The sequence below is a fragment of the Mus musculus genome, chromosome 11 (genome assembly GCF_000001635.26).
Source record: "Mus musculus strain C57BL/6J chromosome 11, GRCm38.p6 C57BL/6J".
Lineage (NCBI taxonomy): Eukaryota > Metazoa > Chordata > Mammalia > Rodentia > Muridae > Mus > Mus musculus.
In genome coordinates, this window is record NC_000077.6 from 98591365 (window position 1) to 98618027 (window position 26663).

The 26663-nt window shown below is 47.1% G+C and overlaps 1 protein-coding gene across 1 annotated transcript; it reads left to right on the forward strand.

The window, feature by feature from the left end:
• Positions 1-6926: 6926 nt before the first annotated feature.
• Lrrc3c (leucine rich repeat containing 3C) lies at positions 6927-8222 on the forward strand. The gene is made up of 2 exons (NM_001195544.1): positions 6927-7006; positions 7401-8222. Exon 2 carries the CDS (start codon positions 7455-7457, stop codon positions 8220-8222), a length of 768 nt encoding a protein of 255 aa, NP_001182473.1. The 5' UTR covers positions 6927-7006; positions 7401-7454.
• Positions 8223-26663: the final 18441 nt, after the last annotated feature.

A 26663-nucleotide genomic window follows, 5' to 3' on the forward strand; every position in this document is an offset into this window, starting at 1 on the left:
CATATGTTCTGTCTTGTCGACAGGAGCACTGGGTTACAAATACCACCCCTTCCTCTGCCCCTCTCCACCTTACTCTCTACATCGTGCAGAAAGGCAGGGCTGGAAAGCTGTGTGGGGTTGTGTGTGTGCTTTTGTTTGGGTTGAGGGAGGCACTCCGAGCCTGGAGTGAACTTCCTGGGGACCACTCTGGGGAAGAAGCTAAAGATACAGCAGCAGCCTGCCTCTTACTTTATGCCCTGCCTAACAGTGGGCTATCATGGGCTGCAGAGGGAAAAACTAACCTTCCCAGGCCTCTGGGCCCACAGCCAGTGCCAGGCACCAGAACCTCTCTGTAGAGAGAGTATCTTGTATATTGTATGGCTGTATCACCTGTCCATTAACAAACCTAGGGCATATGGCTTAGGTAGAAAATAAAGATGGGACATCCGGGAGGAGAAAGGGTTCTGGGAGAGAGGCAGGCGGGAGATTCACGGGAAGATGTCACAAGGTGGACACTTGATACCTGAGCACAAGTAACCAGCCACATGGCAGAATGTAGGTTAAAATAAATGGGTTATCTTAAGTTATGGTCCTAGTCAGAGAAGAAGCTGTATGGCCGAGGTATTTGTAAGCATGTCTTCAGTCTGAGTCTTATTTATGGGAGCGTAGAGAAGGGAGGTAAAAATCCAACAGAACTTCAGGGTCCTTCCTTCTGGGTTTCAAAGGCAGAACGGTAGTCTCCAGTCTACATGTTCCTTGATGTGGCCACTGACACTAGCTATATTGCAGAGACGGAGGACAGAGGATACTAAACCCAGTAGCCTCACCACAAGACCCAAACTGCTACCTTCTCAACTGAGTTCTTGCTCCTAAGAGGCCTCACCTAGCTAGAAAGTCTGGATGGCCTCCACCCCTAAACCACTCCTCCCCCTGCCTGAGGCTCGCTAGCCTTTCTTGTAAGAACAATTCCAGTAAACATTGCTGGACACTTGCTATATTTCCAGCACAGGACAAAGGGCTTTACTCTACAGATTTGTGGTTTGGCTTCCCCGGGTCAGGCTGCTTACCCCGGGTTTCATCTTGGTATACTTAGCTTTCCTGCAGGGAGAAGAGCTGATAACTGAAGTATGCTCTGCACACATACCAGGTGCACCTCAGGGCTTTCTTTCCCAGAATGCACCAGCACTCTCTTGATTCTGTCTGCCTCCAATCCCTCTCCTCCCTCTCTTACATCTAACAGACTCCCAGTCATCCCCAAAGCCCCACTCGGCAGTTATCCTTCCTCCCTGTGAGATCTGTCCCAAGGCAACACCCACTACTTCATTCTCTGGGTTCCTCAGACACCTTCAGACACAAGTGAGTGAAGCATTCCCACTCCCCCAGGAGATGCGCGCTAAGGTGGGATGGGATGGAAAGATGAGGAAAACCTTAAGGACACAGGAAGAAAAGGGTCCCCTCAACGCAGAAGTTCGCACTTCTCACAATAGCAGAGCAGGAATCCCAGCATGGTTAACAAGCCCCAGGACCACGCTCCCTTCCCAGATGCAGCCCTGCAATCTTCTGTGCATCTCACCTGAATCCCCACTTACAGGGAAGGACGTGCTAGATCCTTGGGCGGCCCTAGTGCCTTCTGCTTCCAAACCTTATCAGATTATAATTTCAGCTAATGCTGTCTGGAGTAACCACATTTGTCTCATTCTGAGAGAGAGAGAGAGAGAGAGAGAGAGAGAGAGAGAGAGAGAGAGAGAGAGAGAGAGAGAGATTGTTTTATAGCAATCTTTTTGAAATGTAACTTGAGACCCACCAAAGGGCTTGTGTGTGTGTGTGTGTGTGTGTGTGTGTGTGTGTGTGTGTGTGTGTGTGTGTACAGATTTGCATATGAGAGAAACATTTGATATTTGCTTTTCTGAATCTTCCTTTTATGCTCAACATGATGATCACCCATTACATCCATTTTCCCGAAATGGCACCAATTCACTCTTCTTTATGGCAAAAACAAACAAACAAACCCCTCCGTTGCGTATCCCTTATCATGTTTTCTTTATCCACACCAGTTGGTTTCAAAGCTGCTACTATCCTATTGTGTAGCTAAGTTAAAGGAGGGCTTATCTTCCCGAATGTGGATCAAGGAGGTTCAGGGTAGGGGGATCTCTGAGACCTTCACAGGCAGCAGAGAGAGACAGAACAGGACACAAGGAGGTAGTTCAGCACAATGGCAGCTACCAAGTAGCCAGTACTGTTTCAAACTTCAGGAGTCTGACTCCAAATGGTTTATTTCAGGGATCTTTAAACACAGCACAATTTGGTGAAAACGATTCTTGTGATAATTAACTCAATCCCATGCGTACAACAAAGCTTACATAAATGATCTCAGGACAAAGCAAGCTAAATGCAGAGCAGATGGATCTACATTGAAAGGTTTGGGGTTTGTTTGTTTGTTTGTTTTTGTAAAATCCATAAAGATAGGTTCTATAGATTGGTTGAGAAAAAATTTATGATAAGAGTCTTGTGGAAGACCCAGTGCTGAAAAAGCGTATAGCCAGGGCTGGAGAGATGGCTCAGTGTTTAAGAACACTGGCTGCTTTTCCTAGAGACCCTGAATCCAGTTCCCAGCAGTCACATGGTGGCTCACTACCCTCTAAATTGGAATCTGAGGCCCTCTTCTGGGTGTCAGCAACAACGTACTCATATACATTAAATAAATAGATAAGTAATTAAATCTATCTTATAAAAAAAGTGTGTAGCCGTACAGAACCACCAGGTCACAGGCTTGAAAGCATGTCCCCTCCTGCCTTCTGGATACTTAAAAGGCTTTGCATTCCTTCCCTTGAAGGAACAACCCAGTGTGCTTAACTTCCGGCCCCCCAGTGCTAGTCTGTGAGCACAAAGACCTCTGTGCCCTAAACGAAGGAAGGCTGGTGTGACCGAGCAACCCAGTGATGCCAGGCCAACACCTCACTAAGGTTGTCCCTTTCTCCTGGATTGCCCCCATGGTGACAGCATGGCTAGAGTGCCCCTCCCTGTTCAAAGCACAGAACATGAAGGGCCTGGCCCCATCCTCTCTTATGAACAAATCAAAAACTGTCCCAGAAAACACATTAATCAACCGCTGAGAAATCATTGGCTGGAATCTGTATCATTTCCAAGCTGCCAAGGAGGAGGGAAAAGAGAGCCACAGATCCAGGGTATCTGAAGGGCCCATCAGGCTCCATCATCAGAGACTGAGAATCCAGAGGCTCTCCCACATTCATATGGCTATCACAGAGGGAGGTGAGGGCTGGATACCAAGCTGGAAGTGGGCAGGTACTGCCACAGTGTCTATCTGTGCCTCGAGCTCCTTACACACATGTAATCAAGGCAAACATCACATTAATGTATGGAGAAGAAATGTATCAACATGTCTGTAGTCCCTAAACTGACTGTAAGTCATAACACAGGCTCACACGAGAAATTCCCAGGGATGCTGAGGGGTCGTCATGAATCTCAGCACCTAGAAGTTAGAGGCAGGCAGGATCTCTGTAGGTTCGAGTCCAGCCTGGTCTACGAACTGAGTTTCAGCTAGCCAGGGCTACACAGAGAAACCTTGTCTCAAACCCCACCCCACTCCCCCCAAAAAGAAGAAGAAGAAGAAGAAGAAATTCCTGGGGAACGTTGGAAACATACTAGTGTCTAGAGTCAACGCATGAAAAATATGACATAATTATTCCAGATGAACACACACACAAATGATTTTTAAAGCAGTCTTAGAGAGTCCAACATGGAGACTGTTTTTGAACCATCGACTACAGACTCAGCACCTTAGAACCAGGTCTGTTCAGCTCACTCCTCACCTCACATACTTGAGCGTCAGGCTGACAGGAAGCCCTCACTGCACAAGGAAACCACGTGGGGGAGGGTACAGAGATGGCTCCGTGCTTAGAACACCTGTTGCTCTTGCGTAGGACCAGAACTTGGTTCCCAGCACTCCTGTCCAGAATTTCACAACCACTTGTAATTCCAGCTCCAGGAGATCTGATATTCTCTTCAGGCATCCATCCTCAAGTGGACACACTCCCCAGCACACACACATACACAGGTGTGCAAGTGCGCATGTGCACACACACACACACACATGCACACACTTTAAAAAAAATAATACCAATACATCTTTGTCTAAAATGGCCGAGCACATCTTCGCCTCTGACTTCTATCAGTCTCCACGATGCAGTCAGTGTGCATCGCCCTAAGCACAGTTTCCCATCCCCTTGGATCTCCCATTTCTTGAGCCCTGTACTTGGCCTCTCTTTATTAACCACAACCACAGCTCCAGGTGGCCTCTCCCGTGGGTGGATCGACAGCTGCTCTTCTAGCTGCCCTGTGGCACATGCCAGTCCCACTCTGCCTTGGCAGATGACCTCGTCCATGAAGATAACTCTCCAGCAGCAGACAGGCTCAGCCCCCCCCCCCCCCGAACCTTGACTAATCTCCCTGACAGGGTGAGAGAACGGCAGGATGGGAAGGCTCGGAAATGTATGTCCAAGCATTCAGTGGCAGAGTGTCTACCCTCAACTCAAAAGCAACTCACACAGAACAAATGTGAAAGGAAGAGAAAGAAAGAAAGAAAGAAAGAGAGAAAGGAAGAAAGAAAAAAGAAAGAAAGAAAGAGAGAAAGAGACAGAGAGAGAGAGAGAGAGAGAGAGATCTCACCTCATCTTCAGACAGATGTGAACCTGAGAAATGCCCTACCAACATCACAGGGATGAGTCAGAGGTGAGTACATCCTCAGAGGTGATAATATCTGGTACCCTACTCTCTGGTCCCAACCCCATCACACTTCTAAAACTGCATTTTCAAAAGTAAGTCACGGGGCAGTCTCATGACACATAGAGTCCATAGTTCCAGGAAGGCCACATCATTGCTCGGAGAAACCTGGGGCTGGGTTTGCCACTTTGCTATTACAATCTTGAAATTCTTAAGTTTATAAACAAAAGGCCTCACTCACATCTTTTTTTTTTTTTTTTTTCCGAGACAGGGTTTCTCTGTGTAGCCCTGGCTGTCCTGGAACTCACTTTGTAGACCAGGCTGGCTTCGAACTCAGAAATCCGCCTGCCTCTGCCTCCCGAGTGCTGGGATTAAAGGCGTGCACCACCATGCCTGGCTATCTCACTCACATCTTATTTTGCACCAGACTCTACAGTTATGTGTCTGGTCAAACACAAACTCTTACCAAAAAAAAAAAAAACAAAAAAAAAACAAAACAAAACAAAAAAAAAAACCAGCAAAGATTGGGAAGCTAAGAAAGCAAAAGTGTGAGTTCAAGGCCAGCCTGGACTACACAGTATGTGGTCAGCCTGGGCTACATAGTGAGGCACTACATCAACATATACATTAATTAACTAATTAATTAAATTATTATAACAACCCAACAAGGCTCTTAACCTTCCTAATGTTACGACTGTTTAATATAGTTCCTCATGTTGTGATGACCTCCCCAACCATAAAATTAATTTCATTGCTACTTCATGGCTGTAATTTTGCTACTGTTACGTTATAAATAGCAATGTAAATATCTGTTCTCCAGTGGTCTTAGGTGACCCGTGTGAAAGGGTCGATTGACCCGCCCCCACCCCAGGCTGGTGTGACCCCATAGGCTGAGAACAACTGATCTACATCCATACCCATGACTTCGGGTCACCCCTGTCGCTGCAAAACACAGCAGGTGAGTGGAGCAGGAAAACCTGTGTTGGTGTTGCAACCATAAAGTCAAGTCAGACAGTTCTGGAAAATGTAATGAAAACAATAGCTTTTGGACTTCACTGCCACAAGCTCGCTCACGTCCATTCTGCACGGAGCCCCTCCATTCTGCCACTGTTCACTCACAAGGGCTCAGACATAGACACAAAACACTCTCCGGAGTTCAAATCCTTCCTTCCGGCCACCCCCAGGACATCAGGAGAAGGGATGTAGAAGAATGGTGGGACCCCTGCAAACAATCGTTAGGATGAAGGGTCCTTGAATAAGTCATCGCAGTCTCAGGCTTGAAGAAGGATTCAAATTGCCATCCTGGGAGCCCAAGAACATCTGGGTTGGCCTCTAGTTCAGTACTGAAAAGTTGGCAGGAAAACAATTCACCACATCAGACTTAAAGAGCTTTCAACTCCTAGAGCGACCATCTACAACAGCAAACTGAGACTAAACCACAGCGCCTCCTGGTGGTCAGAAGGGTTGGCCCTGTGAAGATTCAGGGGCATCCTCTGAAGATGAGGAAAAGACCGGGTCGGTACCAGGGACCTACAGAGAACAAAAAAAAAAAAAAAAAAAAAAAAAAAAAAAAAAAAAATAGCGGGAGGGGGCTTGTGCTGCAAGTTGCTGAGAGGGAATCGTAGGATTCTGCACCCAGGGCAACCAAACCACCATCCTTTTGGCCAGCCAGGCTCTGGGCAAGAAAAGGAGGTTCTGGGAGGCCATTCTCGCAGCTGATAGGAGATAGCAACTGCTAAGTTATGAGAGGAAAGCCTGGGGCAGGAAATGGAATCCAGACCTGTCTCCCGAACATCAGGGTCTGGGATCTGCTCTCTCTTGGCATTGCCTGGCCAGGCCATGGCTCAGGTATCTGACACCTGGGGCCTAGAGTCATATGCCAGGAAACTCTACACTCTTGGGCCCCAGGTCACAGCTTTCAGCTGCTGAAGCAAACAGGACTTCTGAAGGAAGAAACGGGTCTCCAGAGCCCACTGGCAGGGGGACTACTTCCGGAAAAAAGGCAGGAGCACAGGAGAGGACTCTGCCACCAACCAGGGTGAGAGGCAGGAAGGAGAAGGGAGAGAGGTGGGAAGGTGAGCTAATCCAGGAGCTGAAGCAGGATGGGGTAGATGCTTTCAGAAAAGGGGGAGTTGATGTGCACAGAAGGCGGCGCCAGAGGCACCCGCTACCTACTTGTATATTCTGAACAACCTGGGATCTATCGCTAATATGTCACTCTTGTGACACGAGTGCCAGCCAGGCCGCCTCCCTGGTGTTTACCTGGCCTCCCTTGGCAGTCATACAGGTACTTAGAGGACAAAAATGTTTATTTCAACGAAGGAAATGAAGATTCAAGCAGAAGAAATAGCTTGGACAGGCCCCTTGGGCCCATTTCAGCAGGGCAAAGGGACAGAAGGACCTCACAGATTAATCTAGAATCAATAGAACCCAAACGTTCCAAGTCTAAGGGATTCCTTCCCCCGGGGTCCTGTTGAAGAGAGAGAGACAGAGACAGAGACAGAGACAGAGACAGAGACAGAGACAGAGACAGACAGAGGGACGGTCGGACAGACCAATGGACCTTGGGCTAAGAGAGCCCTGAAAGGACAGGCTTGGGTCCAGAGAGGGTCCACTGAGGGACTCTAGCAGGAGCGAGTTTCAGTGGGACGTAGAATTCTAACTTTGCTCTTCTGTCGTAGGTTCGTCTATTCCCCAGCTTCTCCTCCACTCCAGGATTATGTTTATCTGCGACCATGCCCCTACTAGCTCCTCGCCTCCTGCCCCTCCTGCTGGTGATTGGCACCGGGGGCTCTGTGCCCCGCCCCCTGGCACTGCCCCAGGGCTGCTACGTAGCAGAAGAAGCCGGGGAACAGACATTCCGCTGCAGCCGGGCTGGTCTGAGTGCCGTGCCCAACGGTATCCCCAACGACACCCGAAAGCTTTACCTGGACGCCAACCAGTTGGCATCAGTGCCAGCTGGTGCCTTCCAGCACCTGCCTGCCCTGGAAGAACTAGACCTGTCTCATAACGCTCTTGTTCATCTCTCAGGGGCTGCTTTCCAGGGCCTGGAGGGCACTCTGCGCCACCTCGACCTCTCTGCCAACCAGCTAGCATCTGTGCCTGTGGCAGCCTTCGTGGGGCTGCAGATCCAAGTGAACCTGTCTGCCAACCCATGGCGCTGCGACTGTGCCCTACAGGAAGTGCTCAGGCACGTCAGGTTGGCTCCAGGCTCCGGGACAGGCATTGTGTGTGGTCCAGAAGCCCGACCAGATCTCGTGGGACACGAGTTCCTTCTGCTCACCAGGGAGGAAGAGCTGTGTGGGACAGGACGAGGTGGGACCCGAAGGAGCACGGATGTGGCCCTGTTAGTCACCATGGGGGGCTGGCTGACACTGGTAGTGGCTTATCTGATCCGCTATGTGTGGCAGAACCGAGATGAGACGCGGCGCCCGGTCAAGCGGGCTCCTCCCGCGCAGCCTGTGCGCTCAGAGGACTCCTCTACACTCAGCACAGTGCTCTGAGCTCTTGGCCCTATGCCCCAGCCTTTCACCTACTGCTCTACCACCTCCTCTGCCCCATCTGCCCTCTATCCCAGCTGTTCTCAAGCCGGGGATGGGGTAGGGGCGTGGAATGACCCTTTCACAGGGGTCACATATCAGATCTCCTGCCTATCAGAGACTTACATTACGATTCATAACAGTATCAAAAGTACAGTTATGAAGAAGCAGCTTGCTCTCTCTCTCTCTCTCTCTCTCTCTCTCTCTCTCTCTCTCTTGGTTGTTCTTTGGAGCACTTTGGTGCCTGGATTTGGGGGCCTGGATTTCTTGGGATTATTCTAGACTCAAAAAATTCCAGAGTTCCTGAATCCATGGGATGGAGGTGGGGGTGGCAGAATGAACAGCCATTTGGGTGTGCAGCAACTCAGAGGGAGAAGCTATAGGAGCCTGTGCCTGGCTACAGGGGACCACAGAAGCCACACCATACAGATGTGGGTAATGACCAAAGGATGGATGGCTTTGAGGGAGGTAAGGAGGATGGTTCACAGTAAAGTGCCTGTCCTACAGGCATGAGGACCTGAGCTCAGATTTCTAGTGCACACTTAAAGTCTGGGCATAGGGTGGGTGTCTGGAATTCCAGTGTTGGGGGTTGGGAGAGAGGCGAACAGATCCTGGAGCTCACCAGCCAGCCAGACTGACCAAATCAATAAGCTCCAGGTTCGGTGGGTCACTGGATGCTGGCCGAAATAATAGGGAGAACAACTGATGGAGGGATTCAATGACATCACCCTCTAGCCTTCCGTTGCAGCCAAATGAACACACCCACATGAACACACATAACACACGAGAGAGAGAGAGAGAGAGAGAGAGAGGGAGAGAGGGAGAGAGAGAGAATTCCCCCCCCCCCCAGAATGAGGGCTTTGGGAAGAAGAGGCAGAGTGTACAAAAGAAAGGATGCTATGAGATGAGAAGATGTGGTCCACATAGGTGGCCACCGAGGGACCAGCCTTGTGAGTGGGAGGGAGGGAGGGTTTGGAGAAAGTCAAGCGATGGTGGAAGCAAATATGAGGAGAGAATAGAAAGCAAGGCTGCGGCCATATTGAGAAGGGCCTCTGGGCTCTTCCTCTGCTCCCTCTACCTTGCTTCCACCTCTCTTGTTCCCAAGCTCATCTCCCTGGGTCACCTATCAAGGACCTCCATCAAGGTCCCCTACTTCCTTTCCCAATATTTCCCTGTCATTCTGCCCTCTCCTTCATACACTGATAGCTTCCCTTGGAGGAAAGATGGCCCCGTTTAGAGACTGAACTAAGGATGGGTAACAATTCGGGGGCTGAGCAGAGACCCCAGAGCATCATTGAACAACTCAGTAAAAACCCTTTTGTGAGCTTGCGTGGTCTGTTTCTCTTTGTTTGTTTTACTGAGCATATGTGGTGGGCAGTAAGCAGCAGGAAGAATGTGGAGCCCTGCCCACCCCTCTCTCTTCCTGCTTTGGTCCCCGACATTAGAGTCCAGCAGTAGGAGACAGAGTCTATGACATAATGCGAATGGAATCAAAAGTGTGAGGAAGGCTAGAGAGAAGGTGGCCTGGCGTCTGCTGTCTTCAGCCCTGCCCGGATTCAGGAAGGATGGAGTGGGTTCTACGATGCTAACGGGCCTCGATGGTGTTGCACACTTATGGCCTGGCAGAGAAGAGAAAGGTAAGCTTTTCCAAGGGGCACAGTATGTCAAAACTAACCACCTCTACCTGGACGTTCCAGAGTTCCGCTATCCAGCTTCACTCTCAGGCAAGGTTCCACATACCTGGCGGGTAACTTCCTGGAGCTGGCTGTCAGTGGGAAGGAGGAGAAAGGGAGAAGAAGCCTTCTACCATCAGCTTCTTCGCTCTGCGGACTCCTTAGAGAGCCCTGGGAAACTCAGACCAAAGTAAGAAACTCAGGGGAGTTCTGAGCCTGATCAAGCTAAGCCATTCTCCACACTGGAAATGGTTATCCAAAGCCTCCTTATCTACAAGAGGGGGTTGGGAGAGAGAGAGAGCAAGCCCAGAATGCTGAAGCTGAGGCCTGAAGCGAGAGCCACAGGAAGTGAGAAGAACAAGTCTCCTGCTCTAGTGGGACAGAGGAGGCTCGGACCAGGGTTGCAGCTAAGAGGAAAAGAGGCCCCAGGCTTCACCCCTACCAATCACAGGAAGCAAAAAAAAAAAAAAAAAGCCAGAACAGTATGGAGTGGCCAAAGGTGTGGAGATGCTGGACAACCTTCTGGAAGAAGGGGCAAAGCAATGGGGACACTCCACTCCAGATTCTGCCCTGCCTGTGGTTCCCTGATCAGGGGTGTCTGAGAAAGGAAGCAAGACAACAAGCCCCCAGAAAGCTTCAGGCTTCTGTGCCTTAGGAGAAGATGACCCTACAGATGAAGTCCTATAGAAGCCAGTTGCTACTGTCAGGAATTCAGAGCTTAATCTGGGCCTGAACAAATGGGGTTTCGGTAGCTAGAAGTTAAGGTGGAGGATGAGCGGTGATGCTGGAGAGCTTGATCCCGCTGGCCAACTTCTTGCAACGGGAAAAAAAAGTTCTAATCAGGTTCCAGGGAGGGGCTGCAGGTGCTGAAAGGCAGGAAAGAGGCTGCAGGCAGTGAGTGGGCGGGGCTTGAGCTGTACGGGGCGGAGAAGTTGGTAGGGGGAGGGGCTTAGGAGGGACCCGTGTTGACCTGGAGGGGCGGGGCCGAGGGATGAGGTGTGGCCCGGGGTGGGACAGAAGGAGTGTGGGAAGTGGTCCTGAAGCCAGCTGGATAGCCCCGGGGCTCCGTTGTAGCAGCCCAGGACCGAGGCAAAACAGCTTTGGGGACCACCACCTTTGTGGTGACGCTATCTCGAGGCGGAGCTGGATGGACAATGACTCCCGGGCTGCGGAGAAGCAAAGAAAGGGACTTAAAAGGACTGGGGGCGGGGCTGGTCATCTGAGGACTGGATTATGGGCTACTGGAGAGGGAGAAGGTCTTAAAATGAGGTCTTAGCTAGGAGATTATCTTTAACCTCAAGGAGAGACTTGCTTGCGTGCTTGAAGGGAGGCTCACTCGCCTCCCTCAGGAAGCTTCCTGAGGGGATACACACACACACACACACACACACACACACACACACACACACACACACATATATCTGCCTAGGGATAACCCGGGATTTTAAAGAGCCAGCTGGTCTTGGAAGGGAGGCGTGGAGATGGTCCTTAAACAGCTGCTGGAGACTTCTAGCAAACTCTACTCCAAGCTGTCTAGGAACATCCTCCACCTGCTAGGCTCTTCATGGTTTTGGGTCGGCCAGGATAGGCACAGTAGCACCAAACAGAAATTTGTAGGTCTTAGTGCAAAAAAAAAAAAAAAAAAAAGTGCAGAGTTACTTGTTCAAAAATAAAAATAATTAGGCTAGAGAGATGGCTCAGCCAAGGACCCAGGCTTTAATTCCTAGAACCCTTGTAGTGGCTCAAAACTGTCTGTAACTCCAGTCCCAGGAGATCGGATGCCTTCTTCTGGCCTCCATGAGCACTGCATGCATGTGGTGCACGTTCATACACAAAATAAAAATAAATGAAATAAAATCAAAATGGCCAGGTGGTGGTGGCGGCAGCGATGCAGGACTTTAATCCCAGCACTTGGGAGGGGAGACAGAGGCAGGTGAGTCTCTGAGTTTGAGGCCAATCTGATCTACAGAGTGAGTTCCAGGACACCCAAGGCTACAGAGAAACCCTGCCTTGAAAAACCAAAATAAGTAAAACAACAAAACCTGGGTATGGTGGCGTACACCTATAATCCTAGTACTTGGGGAAATCTGAAGTGAAAACTGCCAAGAATTTGAAGCCAGTCTAGGTTATATAACAATACTCTGTCACACAAAACAAACAAACATTTTTAAGAGAGTTAAACTGGTCTTGTCGGTCAACCTGCAATTCTAGAACTTGGGAAACCAAAGCAGAAAGACCAGAGAAATTCAATGCAGAGGCATATAGTTGGTAAACATGCTAAGATTGGGACTCTTAAGTGCTCAGTCCTAAATGGGATATCACCCCCCCACCCCAAGGATCCAAGGAACATCATGGAAGAAGCAGAAAGAATGGAAGAGCCAAAGGATGTGGAAGAGTGCTATGGAATGTCTTCTGGACAGGACACTGCCCTTGCACCTAGATAGGACCTACACAACCTTACAGCAACAGGATCAGACAGCATCCCAGCAGCCAGCACTAAGTACAGTCAGGGAGTGTCAGGAAGGAAGGGGGGAGGAAGAGAAAGAGAGACAGAGACAGACAGAGACAAAGGACATGAAGTGTGGAAAGGGACATGTTTGGGGATGCATGGGGGAGAGTTGAAGGTGTGTATGACCAAAATACATTGTTAACAAGTGATAAGTTGTCATACAATAAAGGAAAGATATTCTATTATCAAAAGCACAACAAATAAAATCTCATGGTAAGGGTCTAGAGAGATGGCTCAGGGGCTAAAAAGTACTTTCTGCTCTTGCAGAGGATGTGGGTTTGATTCCCAATACCCACATGACTGCTTACAACTGTATGTAGTTCCAGTTTCAGGAGACTAGATGCCCCCTTCTGGTCTCTGAGGGTACCAGACACCTACATGGTGCTATGCATACAGTAAGGCAAAACACCCATACACATAAAATCAAAACAACCGTTAAAGGCAGAGGTTAGGAAGACGGCTCTGGAGTTAAAGCATTATTTTATTCTGCAAGCAGAAGGCACTGGCCCTAAAGCCCAGGTCCCCTAAAACTCTGTAAATGTTGGGTGGCATAGTGATTTACCTGTAACCACACAGCATTAGAAGGGTCTCCATGGAGCAAGCTGACTAGCTAGACTGGTATTGAAGAGCTCTGAGTTTGGGGCCTGGAGAGATGGCTCAGCAGTTAAGAGCACTGACTGCTCTTCCAGAGGTCCTGAGTTAAAATCCCACCAACCACATGGTGGATCACAACCATCTGAAATGAGATCCGATGCCCTCTTCTGGAGTGTCTGAAGACAGCTACAGTGTACTTACATATAATAAATAACTCTTTAAAAGAAGAAGAAGAAGAAGAAGAAGAAGAAGAAGAAGAAGAAGAAGAAGAAGAAGAAGAAGAAGAAGAAGAAGAAGAGGAGGAGGAGGAGGAGGAGGAGGAGGAGGAGGAGGAGGAGGAGGAGGAGGAGGAGGAGGAGGAGGAGGAGGAGGAAGAAGAAGAGGAAGAAGAAGAAGAGGAAGAGGAAGAGGAAGAGGAAGAAGAAGAAGACCTTGATGACTTGATGAATAAGACAGAGACCAATCAACAAAGACTGCCAAAATTAACCTCAAGTCTCCACAAGTGCATGCAAACGAACACACATGAACATCCATGCACATGGTTACAACACACACACACACACAGAGCTCTTTAGCACCTCCAACTCTATCTGAGGAGCCCCACTTCCTGAAGGAAGAGCACACCCTCCTCTCATCTCACCTCTGTAGGACTGAGAGGAGGAGCAGCTGTTGGCCACACCCCTGGAGTGAGAGACCTGACAGACCAGTGTGGGCCCTGGTGTTGCAGAGTAAGCCTGAGATTACACGAGGACAAATTGAGCTTGAGGTCATCTAGCTGTCTCAGATGAGTCCTCCAGCACACACAAAGCATGGGGACTTCAGGGCCACCCCGCAGGCTCCTAACAGGCTTCCGTACTGAACTTAGGGCTTTGGGATCTAATCCTTGCCCAGTTCTGCTCACTCGCAGCGCTCACAGCCTGGAGAGGGGCATCAAGGATGAGGGTGGAGCTGAACTTTAAGATTTTTGCTACCGGTCACCTCTGAAATCGATGACTCTCTAAGTGCAAAGCGTTAGTACAAAGAGATGTTATCTTTATATTAGTTTGCTTTCTCTCCTGTGCAGATGGAGGCCATGCTAGGCCAAAATTTCTTCCAAGTAGTATCAAGGACCATCCATCTGCATTCTGCATGCTCATGGACCTCTGGATGAGGAGTTGGTAACTAAGCCCTGACGGGATTTTTTCTTGGCCTTTACATGTATGCGAACGGCTAGTTGTGAAGGCAGATCCCTGTGATCCCAGAACTCATGAGGCTGAGGAAGGAGGATCAGTAGTTCAAGGCTAGCCTCAGCTACATGGACAGTTAGAGGCCAGACTAAGCTACATGAGACCCTGTGTAAAAACAGTTAAAAGAACCAACCAAACAAACCCAAACAACACAAACACGCACACCAGACAAGCTTCTCTATACCCAAAGCCAAGAGCCTTGTCATAGCTCTGTGGTCCATAGAATTTCCCCATGTTCTGTGCACGGGCCAACCATAGCCACTCTCCAGATATTTTTTCTTGTTGTAACTGTGGTTAGGGAAAGTGCAGCATGGTGCTAGGCCTGGGGGAGTTTGGGTTCCAAGCTTTCCTTACCTGGGACCCAGTCTCTTCAGCAAGGATCTGGAAGCTATGTCCTAACAGGCAGGTCTAGACATCCCAGCTGAGGAGGTTGTGCCTCTAACACCAGCCACATGGTGGACAAGGAGCTCTGACACCTGTCACCTCCATGCTCAGGTACTCAAGAAGGTCCTGGGGCCAGCTGACAGAAGAGGCTTCTAGGAGTTGGTACTGATGCTAACAGTTTTCTCTGTGTTTCTATCCGCATGTCAGATGGGGAAGGGTGGGGAAGGGGAGAGAATAAGGGAGAGGAAAGAAAAGAGGGAAAACAGCAAACAGGTATGGTGGGGTACTATAATCCCAGCACCCAAGAAGCTGAGGCAGGGGAGTCAGGAGTTTAAGGTCAGCCAGCACTATATATTAGGGGAGAGAGGAGGTGAGGAGAGGAGGGGAGAGACACGGGGAGAGGAGAGAAAAGGAAGAGGGAAGGAGAGGAGAGGTGCAGAAGCAAGCTGGGAACCTGAGGCTCCAATGTGAGCTACAAAGCAGCTTCCTCTTGCCCTAGCCTCTCCCTCCAACCTCTTTTTCTTCTCTTGCTCAAGAGAGTCTGGGAATGTGTCTGAGTGAGTAGTCGCTGCCCTCAGCTGCCCAGCAACCTCGCAGCACACTCTGCTCTGTCTCCTGCATTTCAGAACCTCCTTGGACCCCTGGCTTCCAGACACCAGAGTTCCCATTCTTGCCAGGACCAGCGAGTCCCATGCAGACTCTCTCTGTCTGCTTTCCTTTCCTTCTACTGACCCCTTCCAAAGGGAAAAGTCAGCAGCAATAAAAGGAAAAGCAAGTTAAGGAAAGAAAGCTTTGTCCTGGAGCCTGTGTCAGTCCTCAGAGAGTTCACACATGCATACATAAATACACACACACACTTTTTGCATACAGTCAGAGAATCAGGGATGAGCATCTGCTAGCACTTACATAGACTGACCACCAGGGGGAGATAAAGATTAACACCTACAACCAACTGCAGCACCACGCCCACAACAGTTTTCAGTGTGGAGTTAAATCACTTAAATTGGCTTCAAACGTTTTCTGAGTTGTTTCTTTTTTATTTTATCTTCCTCTCCCTCCCTCAGGTCTCTAGCCTGACATCAGGAATTCTTACAGGAGCTGGACGATGGCTCAGTTCATGTTAGGGAGCCTACTGTCTATGGTAACTCCAGCTCCAGGGGACTCCACACTCCTGTCCTACATAAGCACCTACACACACCTGCAGACATATATATAGTTAAAGCCAAGGGCCAGCCTTCTCTACAAAGCGAGTTTCAGGACAGCCAGGGCTACACAGAGAAACCCTGCCTTGGAAAGCTAACAAACAAAATAAATAACGGCCAGCGAGATAGCTCAGAGGTTAAGAGCACTGACTGCTGCTCTTCCAGAGGTCCTGAGTTCAAGTCCCAGCAACCACATGGCGGCTCGAAATCATCTGTAATGGGATCTCACGCCCTCTTCTGGTGTGTCTGAAGACAGGGGCAGTATACTTATATACATAAAATAGAAAGAGAGAAAGAAAGAAAGAAAGAAAGAAAGAAAGAAAGAAAGAAAGAAAGAAAGAAAGAAAGAAAGAAAGAAAGAAAGAAAGAAAGAAAGAAAGAAAGGAAGGAAGAAAGAAAGGAAGGAAGGAAGGAAGGAAGAAAGAAAGAAAGAAAGAAAGAAAGAAAGAAAGAAAGAAAGAAAGAAAGAGATCTGCAGAAGACCTAGGTTTAGTTTCCAGCATCCACATGGTGGCTACTAATTACCTATATCTAGTGATCCAGGGGCTCTGATACTGTCTTCTTGTCACACTTACATACATACATGCAAGTGAACACTCAAACAGGTAAAATGAAAATAAATGAAAAAATAGAATTTAAAAGTTCTTACAGAGGCAAGTCTAGCTAACTCAAATGCAACCCCAAAACTCTAGAGGCTAAGGCAAAGGAATTGTATGTTCAAGGTCACCCTTAGCTACACAGACAGATTCAAAACACACACAAAGAATTTTCACAGACTAGTCAAATTCATATAAATATTTTTCTTACAATTTAAGTTCTTACCTATATTGCCCTGAACATAAGAGTGACTCAGATGACCTGAGTTCACTTTCTGGATCCTACATAAAGGTGGAAGGAGATTCTTGACTCCAAAGTTGTCCTCTGACTTTCTCCAGTGCATCATGACTTGTGTAACTATCCACAACGTTCACACACTCACATTCTCATAAACACACTCACATACAAACTCACACTTGTGCACATGCACACACATACTCTTTCTCTTACTCTCACACACACTTGCCTACTCTCTCTGTCTATCTGTCTGTCTCTCTTACACACACACACACACACACACACACACACACACAAACACACACACACACACACACACACACACACACACACTAGTTCTGACAATAAATAAACTCTGCCGAGGAGTTCTGGGATGTATAAAGGCCAGGGCATCTGCATGTGAAGTCCAACAGCCCAGGGACACACGTAAACATAGTCTCATTTTCTCCTCCTTTCTTCTTTGAGCCCTCTAAGCCCGGTGCTTGGAATCCCATTAGTCAGGTTGGGGAAATGGGGCAATAAGACAGAAATGAGGTGGAGGCAGGACAAGCAGAATGACATCAGGCTGGAGAGAGATCTACATGGAGGAAGGACGCCAAGAGAAAGAAAAGAAGCTGATGCTAGGTCAGAGGAAAGAACCAATCGGGAGACTTGGGGCTTTCAGGAAAAACAGACTCCCGTGTGACTGTGCTCAGCTGCTGCTCCGTAGATCTTTCAAAGACGAATGAGACAAGAAACCTTGGTCATCACACGCCAGAGGAAGGCACACTCTAGGAAGAGACTTCCAAATATCTGACCAAGGGAATAGTTGGTTGGGCCACCTTCCCAGAGCTAATTAAGAGATAGGTGTTTGTATATAGTCCCCAGACTATATACACGATTTTAAATGCCCTATAGTGTAGTGGTTTTAAGAAACAGAGACAGAGGCAGAAATCTAGGGGGAATCAGAAAACAGAATTGTATAACACATATATCACACTTCTGCACATGTACGGTCATATGAGGAAAACCATCCCACACACCCAAGCCCTCAATTCTGCCTTTCCTAAAGGGGGATGGGCACCAGAAAGCAAGCAGGTTCTAGAGCTGTCTGTCTAAGAGGCTGATAGCTGTGCCAGGTGTGAAGTTAATGGGAATGAAGGAAAGAAAGGGGATGAGAAATAGGGACCAGAGAAGTGGGACAATGTGTGGAAGGATTCTGAGAAAGTAGAGTAATAATGTTTTAAAGGTGTTTTTACCAAGTGTGAGACTCTTTCCTCACTCCTACCAGCCCCTAAGAAAATCTCCAGCAAACTGATTCTTCATATGGCCTTGCAGTAAATCACATTACTTGTATTCTAGAGACCTGACTGTGTGTGTAGAATCCTCTTTCAAGTTATTTCTAAGCAGCAACTGAAGAAAGATGAGGGGGGCTGGAGAGATGGCTCAGTGGTTAAGAACACTGACTGCTCTTCCAGAGGTCCTGAATTCAGTTCCCAACCACCACATGACTTACAATCATCTGTAATGGGATCTGACGCCCTATTCTGGTGTCTCTGAAGAGAGCGGCAGTGCACTCACATACATCAGAGAGGGAGAGGGAGAGAGGGGAAGTTCCTGAATGACCTACAGGGGGACAGCTGAATGTCCACAGCATCCTGCGCTGTCATCCCACCGCTGGGATCCACCTCTGAGTGTGTGTGCACATATATTTCATATCCTTAGAGAAGCAGAAATGCTTCCAAGTTATAGAAGGCTGTGCCCTCCCACCAGCCTTAAGCAGGCTGGCTCAGACCTGGTTTGCCACAGTTGCTAGCCCACAAAGAATGGAGTCTTCCAACCTAGGTAAACGCTATTGTCCTGCCACATCTGCAGTTTCCCCCAAGACAACACTACCGGCTGAGAGGCTCAACTTGTTTTCCTGATGTGCTCCTGACAAAGCAACAGGATCCTGGCATGGGGGGGGGCATGCTTCCCCCTCCTCTATAACCTCAGACTCTTAAGTAAACATTGGGCCTTGATCAGAAACTTGTCCTGGTCTTGTTATTTCTCTTATCACCTTTCCCATTCAAACCCCATTTTTCCTTTCATGAACCTAGTAACCCATGGCTGCTGGTGGCTACAGGTGGCACCTGACAAGTGGCTTGAAAGTAAAAAGAATGACTGGGGGTATACTGTCTTGGTGGGGCTCCACAGAAAACAGAAGAAGATATATCTTGCCCGGTATGCATCATACAGCATTAATGTTAGCGCTACAAATTGCATTTTTTGAAGGCTGTTGATCACAAGGTGTAACCTCCCCCAGCCTTGAGCAGGCTGGCTCAGACCTTCCACTGTGAATGAAACCACCTAGGGTGGAGTCTTCCGACCTTTATAGGTCTATTGTTCTGCCACCTCTGCACTTTTCTCCAAGACACCACTACCCTACCCACTGAGAGCCTGGACCTGTCTTCCTGAGATATTCCTGGGATAGATAACCTGGCTACTGGCGACCAAGTGCTAACAAGTATGGCAGAACAAGTGCTAACTTCCGACAAAACACCAAGAAGCCTGGCATGGCGAGGGATGGGCCTTTCCCTTTATAAACTCAGACCCTTACGTAAACATTGGGGCTTGATCAGAATCTATTTTGGTCTCATTATTTCTCCTGCCATTTCCTCCTATGTAGCTCCAGCCTCCTTTCAGGAACCTGGTTCATGTGACCATGGGCTGCTACAGGTGGCGCCAGAACGTGGCACCTGAAAAAGGAAGGACCGACTGAGAGAACACTGTCTAGGTAGAGCTCTACGAGAAGATTAAGAAGATGTATCCAGCACCGTAAGCATCTTTTTTTATTCATGTATTGTCTGCGTTTGGTGCACCAATACGTCCACGTGTCAATTCATGTCTGTTTTTGTTTCATTGTCTGAATAACTGTTGTTCTATGTTTCATGTTGAAAAGAAAAAAAATGGTTAAAACTTTATCTGCTGGCTATCCATCTCTTCATTCAGTCTCAGTTTACACAGCGAAGGCTGGTTAAAGTTGCCCTGCACCTTAGCCAGGAGTCAAGCACAGCAGGAGAGGCCCTGCTGAAAAACTGTCTTTAAAAAAAAAAAAAAAAAGGAGTCTGCAGATTCTTAGTTCTAAGACAAAAAAAGCTGATAGTTGTTTTTTTTCTAGAAAATTCTCTGCAATTGTGATTATTGGGTCCAGCAAATGACAAAATGCTTTTTATCTTGAAATTATAGTTAGAAAAAGTAAAAATTCTTTGATTGGTCTAAATTTATAAGATTCCTGTAGCTGCTTCATTTGGGTTCTGACTGGTCTTAAAAATATAAATATGGGCTGGTGAGATGGCTCAGTGGGTAAGAGCACCTGACTGCTCTTCCAAAGGTCAGGAGTTCAAATCCCAGCAACCACATGGTGGCTCACAACCATCCATAACGAGATCTGACTCCCTCTTCTGGAGTGTCTGAGGACAACTACAGTGTACTTTAAATAAATAAATAAATCTTTTTTTAAAAGAAAGTATAAATATGCTCTGCATGTCTTGGTCATAGAGTATTGGCTTATAAGTTATTGGGTATGATTAAAAGGCGTAACGTTGATAACAAGAAAGTTAGCTTTAAATTGGTAACTCAGGGTTGGAGTCATTTTAAATAACAACACGTGGCATAAACCAGCCCAGGAAACTAAGCCTCTAAGGATACTTCTAAATTGGGATAATATTTTATGTAATTCTTATCCTAGAAAGTAGACTTGTAGAGATAAGATTTAAAACAATGTCTCTTTAATGAAGTACTAATATTTGCACTGTCATGCATTCATATGTATAAATTGGCAGCCAAACTTCATAACATTAAAGTGATATTTCTGGTATTGATTTTTAAAGATAATAAACTGTTTTAAATTGGGTTTTGCCTACCAAAAGTTATATATATATAACTATATATATATATATATATATATATATATATGCTAACGTTGCAAAAGAAACTTAAAAATTATGGTTAAAACTGCCAATGTTCCATTGATTGCAGTCTGCACTTTGATCGCAAACTTAAGATTTTTAACTCACTTATATATTGTAATTAGGATGATTCCAAGAGAATGAGAGCACTAATGCAGCTCATTGCAGCCATCTGGCCATACAAAGCAAAGACAGATTTATCTAGATATATCTACCTTTGTGCAGAAATTGGACTCTCATTCAATCAGTTTGACTATGATTACAGTACATGATTACAGTAGGGGATTACAGTACAAGCAATTTTTTCACAGTACTAAAGTTATAAGGAATGTTTTTAGTATAAGTCATCTTAAGAGAGACTGTCCAAAACTGGAAAAATAGACAGACAGTTATATTGTTCCTCACTACAGGGCCGAGACTCATTGGCACGGTTTCACATGATTGGTTTATTTAAACATCAGCAGACTGTACATGCAGATCGAGGTAACAGCAGAGCATCTGGTTAACATTTAACCCATGTCAGAAGGGCGGGAGATAGTGAGGCGCCGGGCCAGTCCAGACATTCTTGTATGTCTTCCCTATCTTTATGGCTAGTTGGTTCCTGGGATGACTTTACAGGCTTTGTTCTTTGCTCTAGGCCCAAAAAACCCTCCTAACTAGCAAGCCACATGAGTCATGGACCTTGATTTTAATTTTCTTTCATTCCCCTCTTCTTCTACTAAGTAATTCTAATCTTAGGATTTCAAAAGCCCATATCTCCTGATTCTTCTTCTATCTGAATTAGAGGCTGGTACTGTTGTTGTAAAACCATGAGCTTGACTGCATCAACTCTACTCTGAATAAAAACAATTCCCTTATTTATTATGCAGGGGCCAAAAATTAAAAGTAAGTATATAATAAGAATCGGTCCAGCGAGGGCAGAAAATAGAGTGGTCATCCACAGAGACCGAGAATACCAAGACTCGAACCATCCCTGTTGAGCGTCTCAATCTCGCCTTCTCTGATCCAATCTTTCTCTCAGTTTTTGCATAGAATCTCTGACTATTCCTGTGTGGTCTGCATAAAAACAGCATTCTTCTTTTAGGGCTGCACAAAGTCCTCCTTCTTTTAAAAACAGTAAATCTAGACCTCTTCTGTTCTGTAAAACTACTTCTGACAGAGAGGTTAAAGATTTTTCTAAGGCATCTATAGATTTTTCTAACATCCTTAGGTCTTCATTGACAACACCTCTTAAAGACTGGATTCCTTGTCTTCCATCAATTAAGGCTGCTGCCCCTGTTCCTACTCCTGCTGCAAGTCCTACCTGTTGGGAGCCGCGCCCACATTCGCCGTTACAAGATGGCGCTGACAGCTGTGTTCTAAGTGGTAAACAAATAATCTGCGCATGTGCCGAGGGTGGTTCTTCACTCCATGTGCTCTGCCTTCCCCGTGACGTCAACTCGGCCGATGGGCTGCAGCCAATCAGGGAGTGACACGTCCTAGGCGAAATATAACTCTCCTAAAAAAGGGACGGGGTTTCGTTTTCTCTCTCTCTTGCTTCTTGCACTCTGGCTCCTGAAGATGTAAGCAATAAAGCTTTGCCGCAGAAGATTCTGGTTTGTTGCGTCTTTCCTGGCCGGTCGTGAGAACGCGTCTAATAACAATTGGTGCCGAATTCCGGGACGAGAAAAAACTCGGGACGAGAGTTTACCATCACCGGTGCAAGGAAGATCCCTCATTCCAGAACCAGAACTGCGGGTCGCGGTTATGAAGTGTTCCCACAACACAGACTGTTAAGAAGGATTCAACTGTATGAATTCAGAACTTTTCAGCTGGGGAACGAGAGTACCAGTGAGTACAGCTTTACGAGGTAAGCCTGGCCTTGAACTTTCTAAGGAAATTCAAGACAGTCTATCAGAAGTAAAGTGGAAAATGTTTGGCCTTGAATTTTTTCTAGTGTTAGAAGCCCTTTTGTTCCTTTTCACATGTTATCAAGTGGTTAAGGCAGGGCGGATTCTAGATGAAATTCAGGACAATCTATCAGAAGTAAAGCGGGGAGAGAGAGTAGGAGCAAAGAGAAAATATGGTACACAAAATAAGTATACAGGCCTTTCCAAGGGTCTTGAACCTGAGGAAAAGTTAAGGTTAGGTAGGAATACCTGGAGAGAGATTAGAAGAAAAAGAGGAAAAAGGGAAAAGAAGAAAGATCAATTAGCGGAGGTCTCTAGGAAAAGGAGCCTGTGCTCATCGCTGGATGGGCTCGGGGAGCCAGCTCTTAGTAGCTCTGAAGCAGATGAAGAATTCTCCTCTGAAGAAACAGACTGGGAGGAAGAAGCAGCTCATTATGAGAAAAAAGGGTACCAGCCAGGTAAAGTGCTAGCTAATCAGTTAAGGAAGCCAAAAGCGGCTGGCGAAGGCCAGTTTGCTGATTGGCCTCAGGGCAGTCGGCTTCAAGGTCCGCCCTATGCGGAGTCCCCGCCCTGCGTAGTGCGTCAGCCCTGCGCAGAGAGGCAGTGCGCAGAGAGGCAGTGCGCAGACTCATTCATTCCCAGAGAGGAACAAAGGAAAATACAACAGGCATTTCCGGTCTTTGAAGGAGCCGAGGGTGGGCGTGTCCACGCTCCGGTAGAATACTTACAAATTAAAGAAATTGCCGAGTCGGTCCGTAAATACGGAACCAATGCTAATTTTACCTTGGTGCAGTTAGACAGGCTTGCCGGCATGGCACTAACTCCTGCCGACTGGCAAACGGTTGTAAAAGCCGCTCTCCCTAGTATGGGCAAATATATGGAATGGAGAGCGCTTTGGCACGAAGCTGCACAAGCGCAGGCCCGAGCAAACGCAGCTGCTTTGACTCCAGAGCAGAGAGATTGGACTTTTGACTTGTTAACGGGTCAGGGAGCTTATTCTGCTGATCAAACAAACTACCATTGGGGAGCTTATGCCCAGATTTCTTCCACGGCTATTAGGGCCTGGAAGGCGCTCTCCCGAGCAGGTGAAACCACTGGTCAGTTAACAAAGATAATCCAGGGACCTCAGGAATCCTTCTCAGATTTTGTGGCCAGAATGACAGAGGCAGCAGAGCGTATTTTTGGAGAGTCAGAGCAAGCTGCGCCTCTGATAGAACAGCTAATCTATGAGCAAGCCACAAAGGAGTGCCGAGCGGCCATAGCCCCAAGAAAGAACAAAGGCTTACAAGACTGGCTCAGGGTCTGTCGAGAGCTTGGGGGACCTCTCACCAATGCAGGCTTAGCGGCTGCCATCCTTCAATCCCAAAACCGCTCCATGGGCAGAAATAATCAGAGGACATGTTTTAATTGCGGAAAGCCTGGGCATTTTAAGAAAGATTGCAGAGCTCCAGATAAACAGGGAGGGACTCTCACTCTTTGCTCTAAGTGTGGCAAGGGTTATCATAGAGCTGACCAGTGTCGCTCTGTGAGGGATATAAAGGGCAGAATTCTTCCCCCACCTGATAGTCAATCAACTGATGTGCCAAAAAACGGGTCATCGGGCCCTCGGTCCCAGGGCCCTCAAAGATATGGGAACCGGTTTGTCAGGACCCAGGAAGCAGTCAGAGAGGCGACCCAGGAAGACCCACAAGGGTGGACCTGCGTGCCGCCTCCGACTTCCTACTAATGCCTCAAATGAGTATTCAGCCGGTGCCGGTGGAGCCTATACCATCCTTGCCCCCGGGAACCATGGGCCTTATTCTCGGCCGGGGTTCACTCACCTTGCAGGGCTTAGTAGTCCACCCTGGAGTTATGGATTGTCAACATTCCCCTGAAATACAGGTCCTGTGCTCAAGCCCTAAAGGCGTTTTTTCTATTAGTAAAGGAGATAGGATAGCTCAGCTGCTGCTCCTCCCTGATAATACCAGGGAGAAATTTGCAGGACCTGAGATAAAGAAAATGGGCTCCTCAGGAAATGATTCTGCCTATTTGGTTGTATCTTTAAATGATAGACCTAAGCTCCGCCTTAAGATCAACGGAAAAGAGTTTGAAGGCATCCTTGATACCGGAGCAGATAAAAGTATAATCTCTACACATTGGTGGCCCAAAGCATGGCCCACCACAGAGTCATCTCATTCATTACAGGGCCTAGGATATCAATCATGTCCCACTATAAGCTCCATTGCCTTGACGTGGGAATCCTCTGAAGGGCAGCAAGGGAAATTCATACCTTATGTGCTCCCACTCCCGGTTAACCTCTGGGGAAGGGATATTATGCAGCATTTGGGCCTTATTTTGTCCAATGAAAACGCCCCATCGGGAGGGTATTCAGCTAAAGCAAAAAATATCATGGCAAAGATGGGTTATAAAGAAGGAAAAGGGTTAGGACATCAAGAACAGGGAAGGATAGAGCCCATCTCACCTAATGGAAACCAAGACAGACAGGGTCTGGGTTTTCCTTAGCGGCCATTGGGGCAGCACGGCCCATACCATGGAAAACGGGGAATCCAGTGTGGGTTCCTCAATGGCCCCTATCCTCTGAAAAACTGGAAGCTGTGATTCAACTGGTAGAGGAACAATTAAAACTAGGCCATATTGAGCCATCTACCTCACCTTGGAATACTCCAATTTTTGTAATTAAGAAAAAGTCAGGAAAGTGGAGACTGCTCCATGACCTCAGAGCCATTAATGAGCAAATGAACTTATTTGGCCCAGTACAGAGGGGTCTCCCTGTACTTTCCGCCTTACCACGTGGCTGGAATTTAATTATTATAGATATTAAAGATTGTTTCTTTTCTATACCTTTGTGTCCAAGGGATAGGCCCAGATTTGCCTTTACCATCCCCTCTATTAATCACATGGAACCTGATAAGAGGTATCAATGGAAGGTCTTACCACAGGGAATGTCCAATAGTCCTACAATGTGCCAACTTTATGTGCAAGAAGCTCTTTTGCCAGTGAGGGAACAATTCCCCTCTTTAATTTTGCTCCTTTACATGGATGACATCCTCCTGTGCCATAAAGACCTTACCATGCTACAAAAGGCATATCCTTTTCTACTTAAAACTTTAAGTCAGTGGGGTTTACAGATAGCCACAGAAAAGGTCCAAATTTCTGATACAGGACAATTCTTGGGCTCTGTGGTGTCCCCAGATAAGATTGTGCCCCAAAAGGTAGAGATAAGAAGAGATCACCTCCATACCTTAAATGATTTTCAAAAGCTGTTGGGAGATATTAATTGGCTCAGACCTTTTTTAAAGATTCCTTCCGCTGAGTTAAGGCCTTTGTTTGGTATTTTAGAAGGAGATCCTCATATCTCCTCCCCTAGGACTCTTACTCTAGCTGCTAACCAGGCCTTACAAAAAGTGGAAAAGGCCTTACAGAATGCACAATTACAACGTATTGAGGATTCGCAACCTTTCAGTTTGTGTGTCTTTAAGACAGCACAATTGCCAACTGCAGTTTTGTGGCAGAATGGGCCATTGTTGTGGATCCATCCAAACGTATCCCCAGCTAAAATAATAGATTGGTATCCTGATGCAATTGCACAGCTTGCCCTTAAAGGCCTAAAAGCAGCAATCACCCACTTTGGGCAAAGTCCATATCTTTTAATTGTACCTTATACCGCTGCACAGGTTCAAACCTTGGCAGCCACATCTAATGATTGGGCAGTTTTAGTTACCTCCTTTTCAGGAAAAATAGATAACCATTATCCAAAACATCCAATCTTACAGTTTGCCCAAAATCAATCTGTTGTGTTTCCACAAATAACAGTAAGAAACCCACTTAAAAATGGGATTGTGGTATATACTGATGGATCAAAAACTGGCATAGGTGCCTATGTGGCTAATGGTAAAGTGGTATCCAAACAATATAATGAAAATTCACCTCAAGTGGTAGAATGTTTAGTGGTCTTAGAAGTTTTAAAAACCTTTTTAGAACCCCTTAATATTGTGTCAGATTCCTGTTATGTGGTTAATGCAGTAAATCTTTTAGAAGTGGCTGGAGTGATTAAGCCTTCCAGTAGAGTTGCCAATATTTTTCAGCAGATACAATTAGTTTTGTTATCTAGAAGATTTCCTGTTTATATTACTCATGTTAGAGCCCATTCAGGCCTACCTGGCCC

Coding starts and splice junctions, on each gene's coding strand:
- Lrrc3c (NM_001195544.1), top strand. CDS start 7,455: ATGCCCCTACTAGCTCCTCGCCTCCTGCCCCTCCTGCTGGTGATTGGC.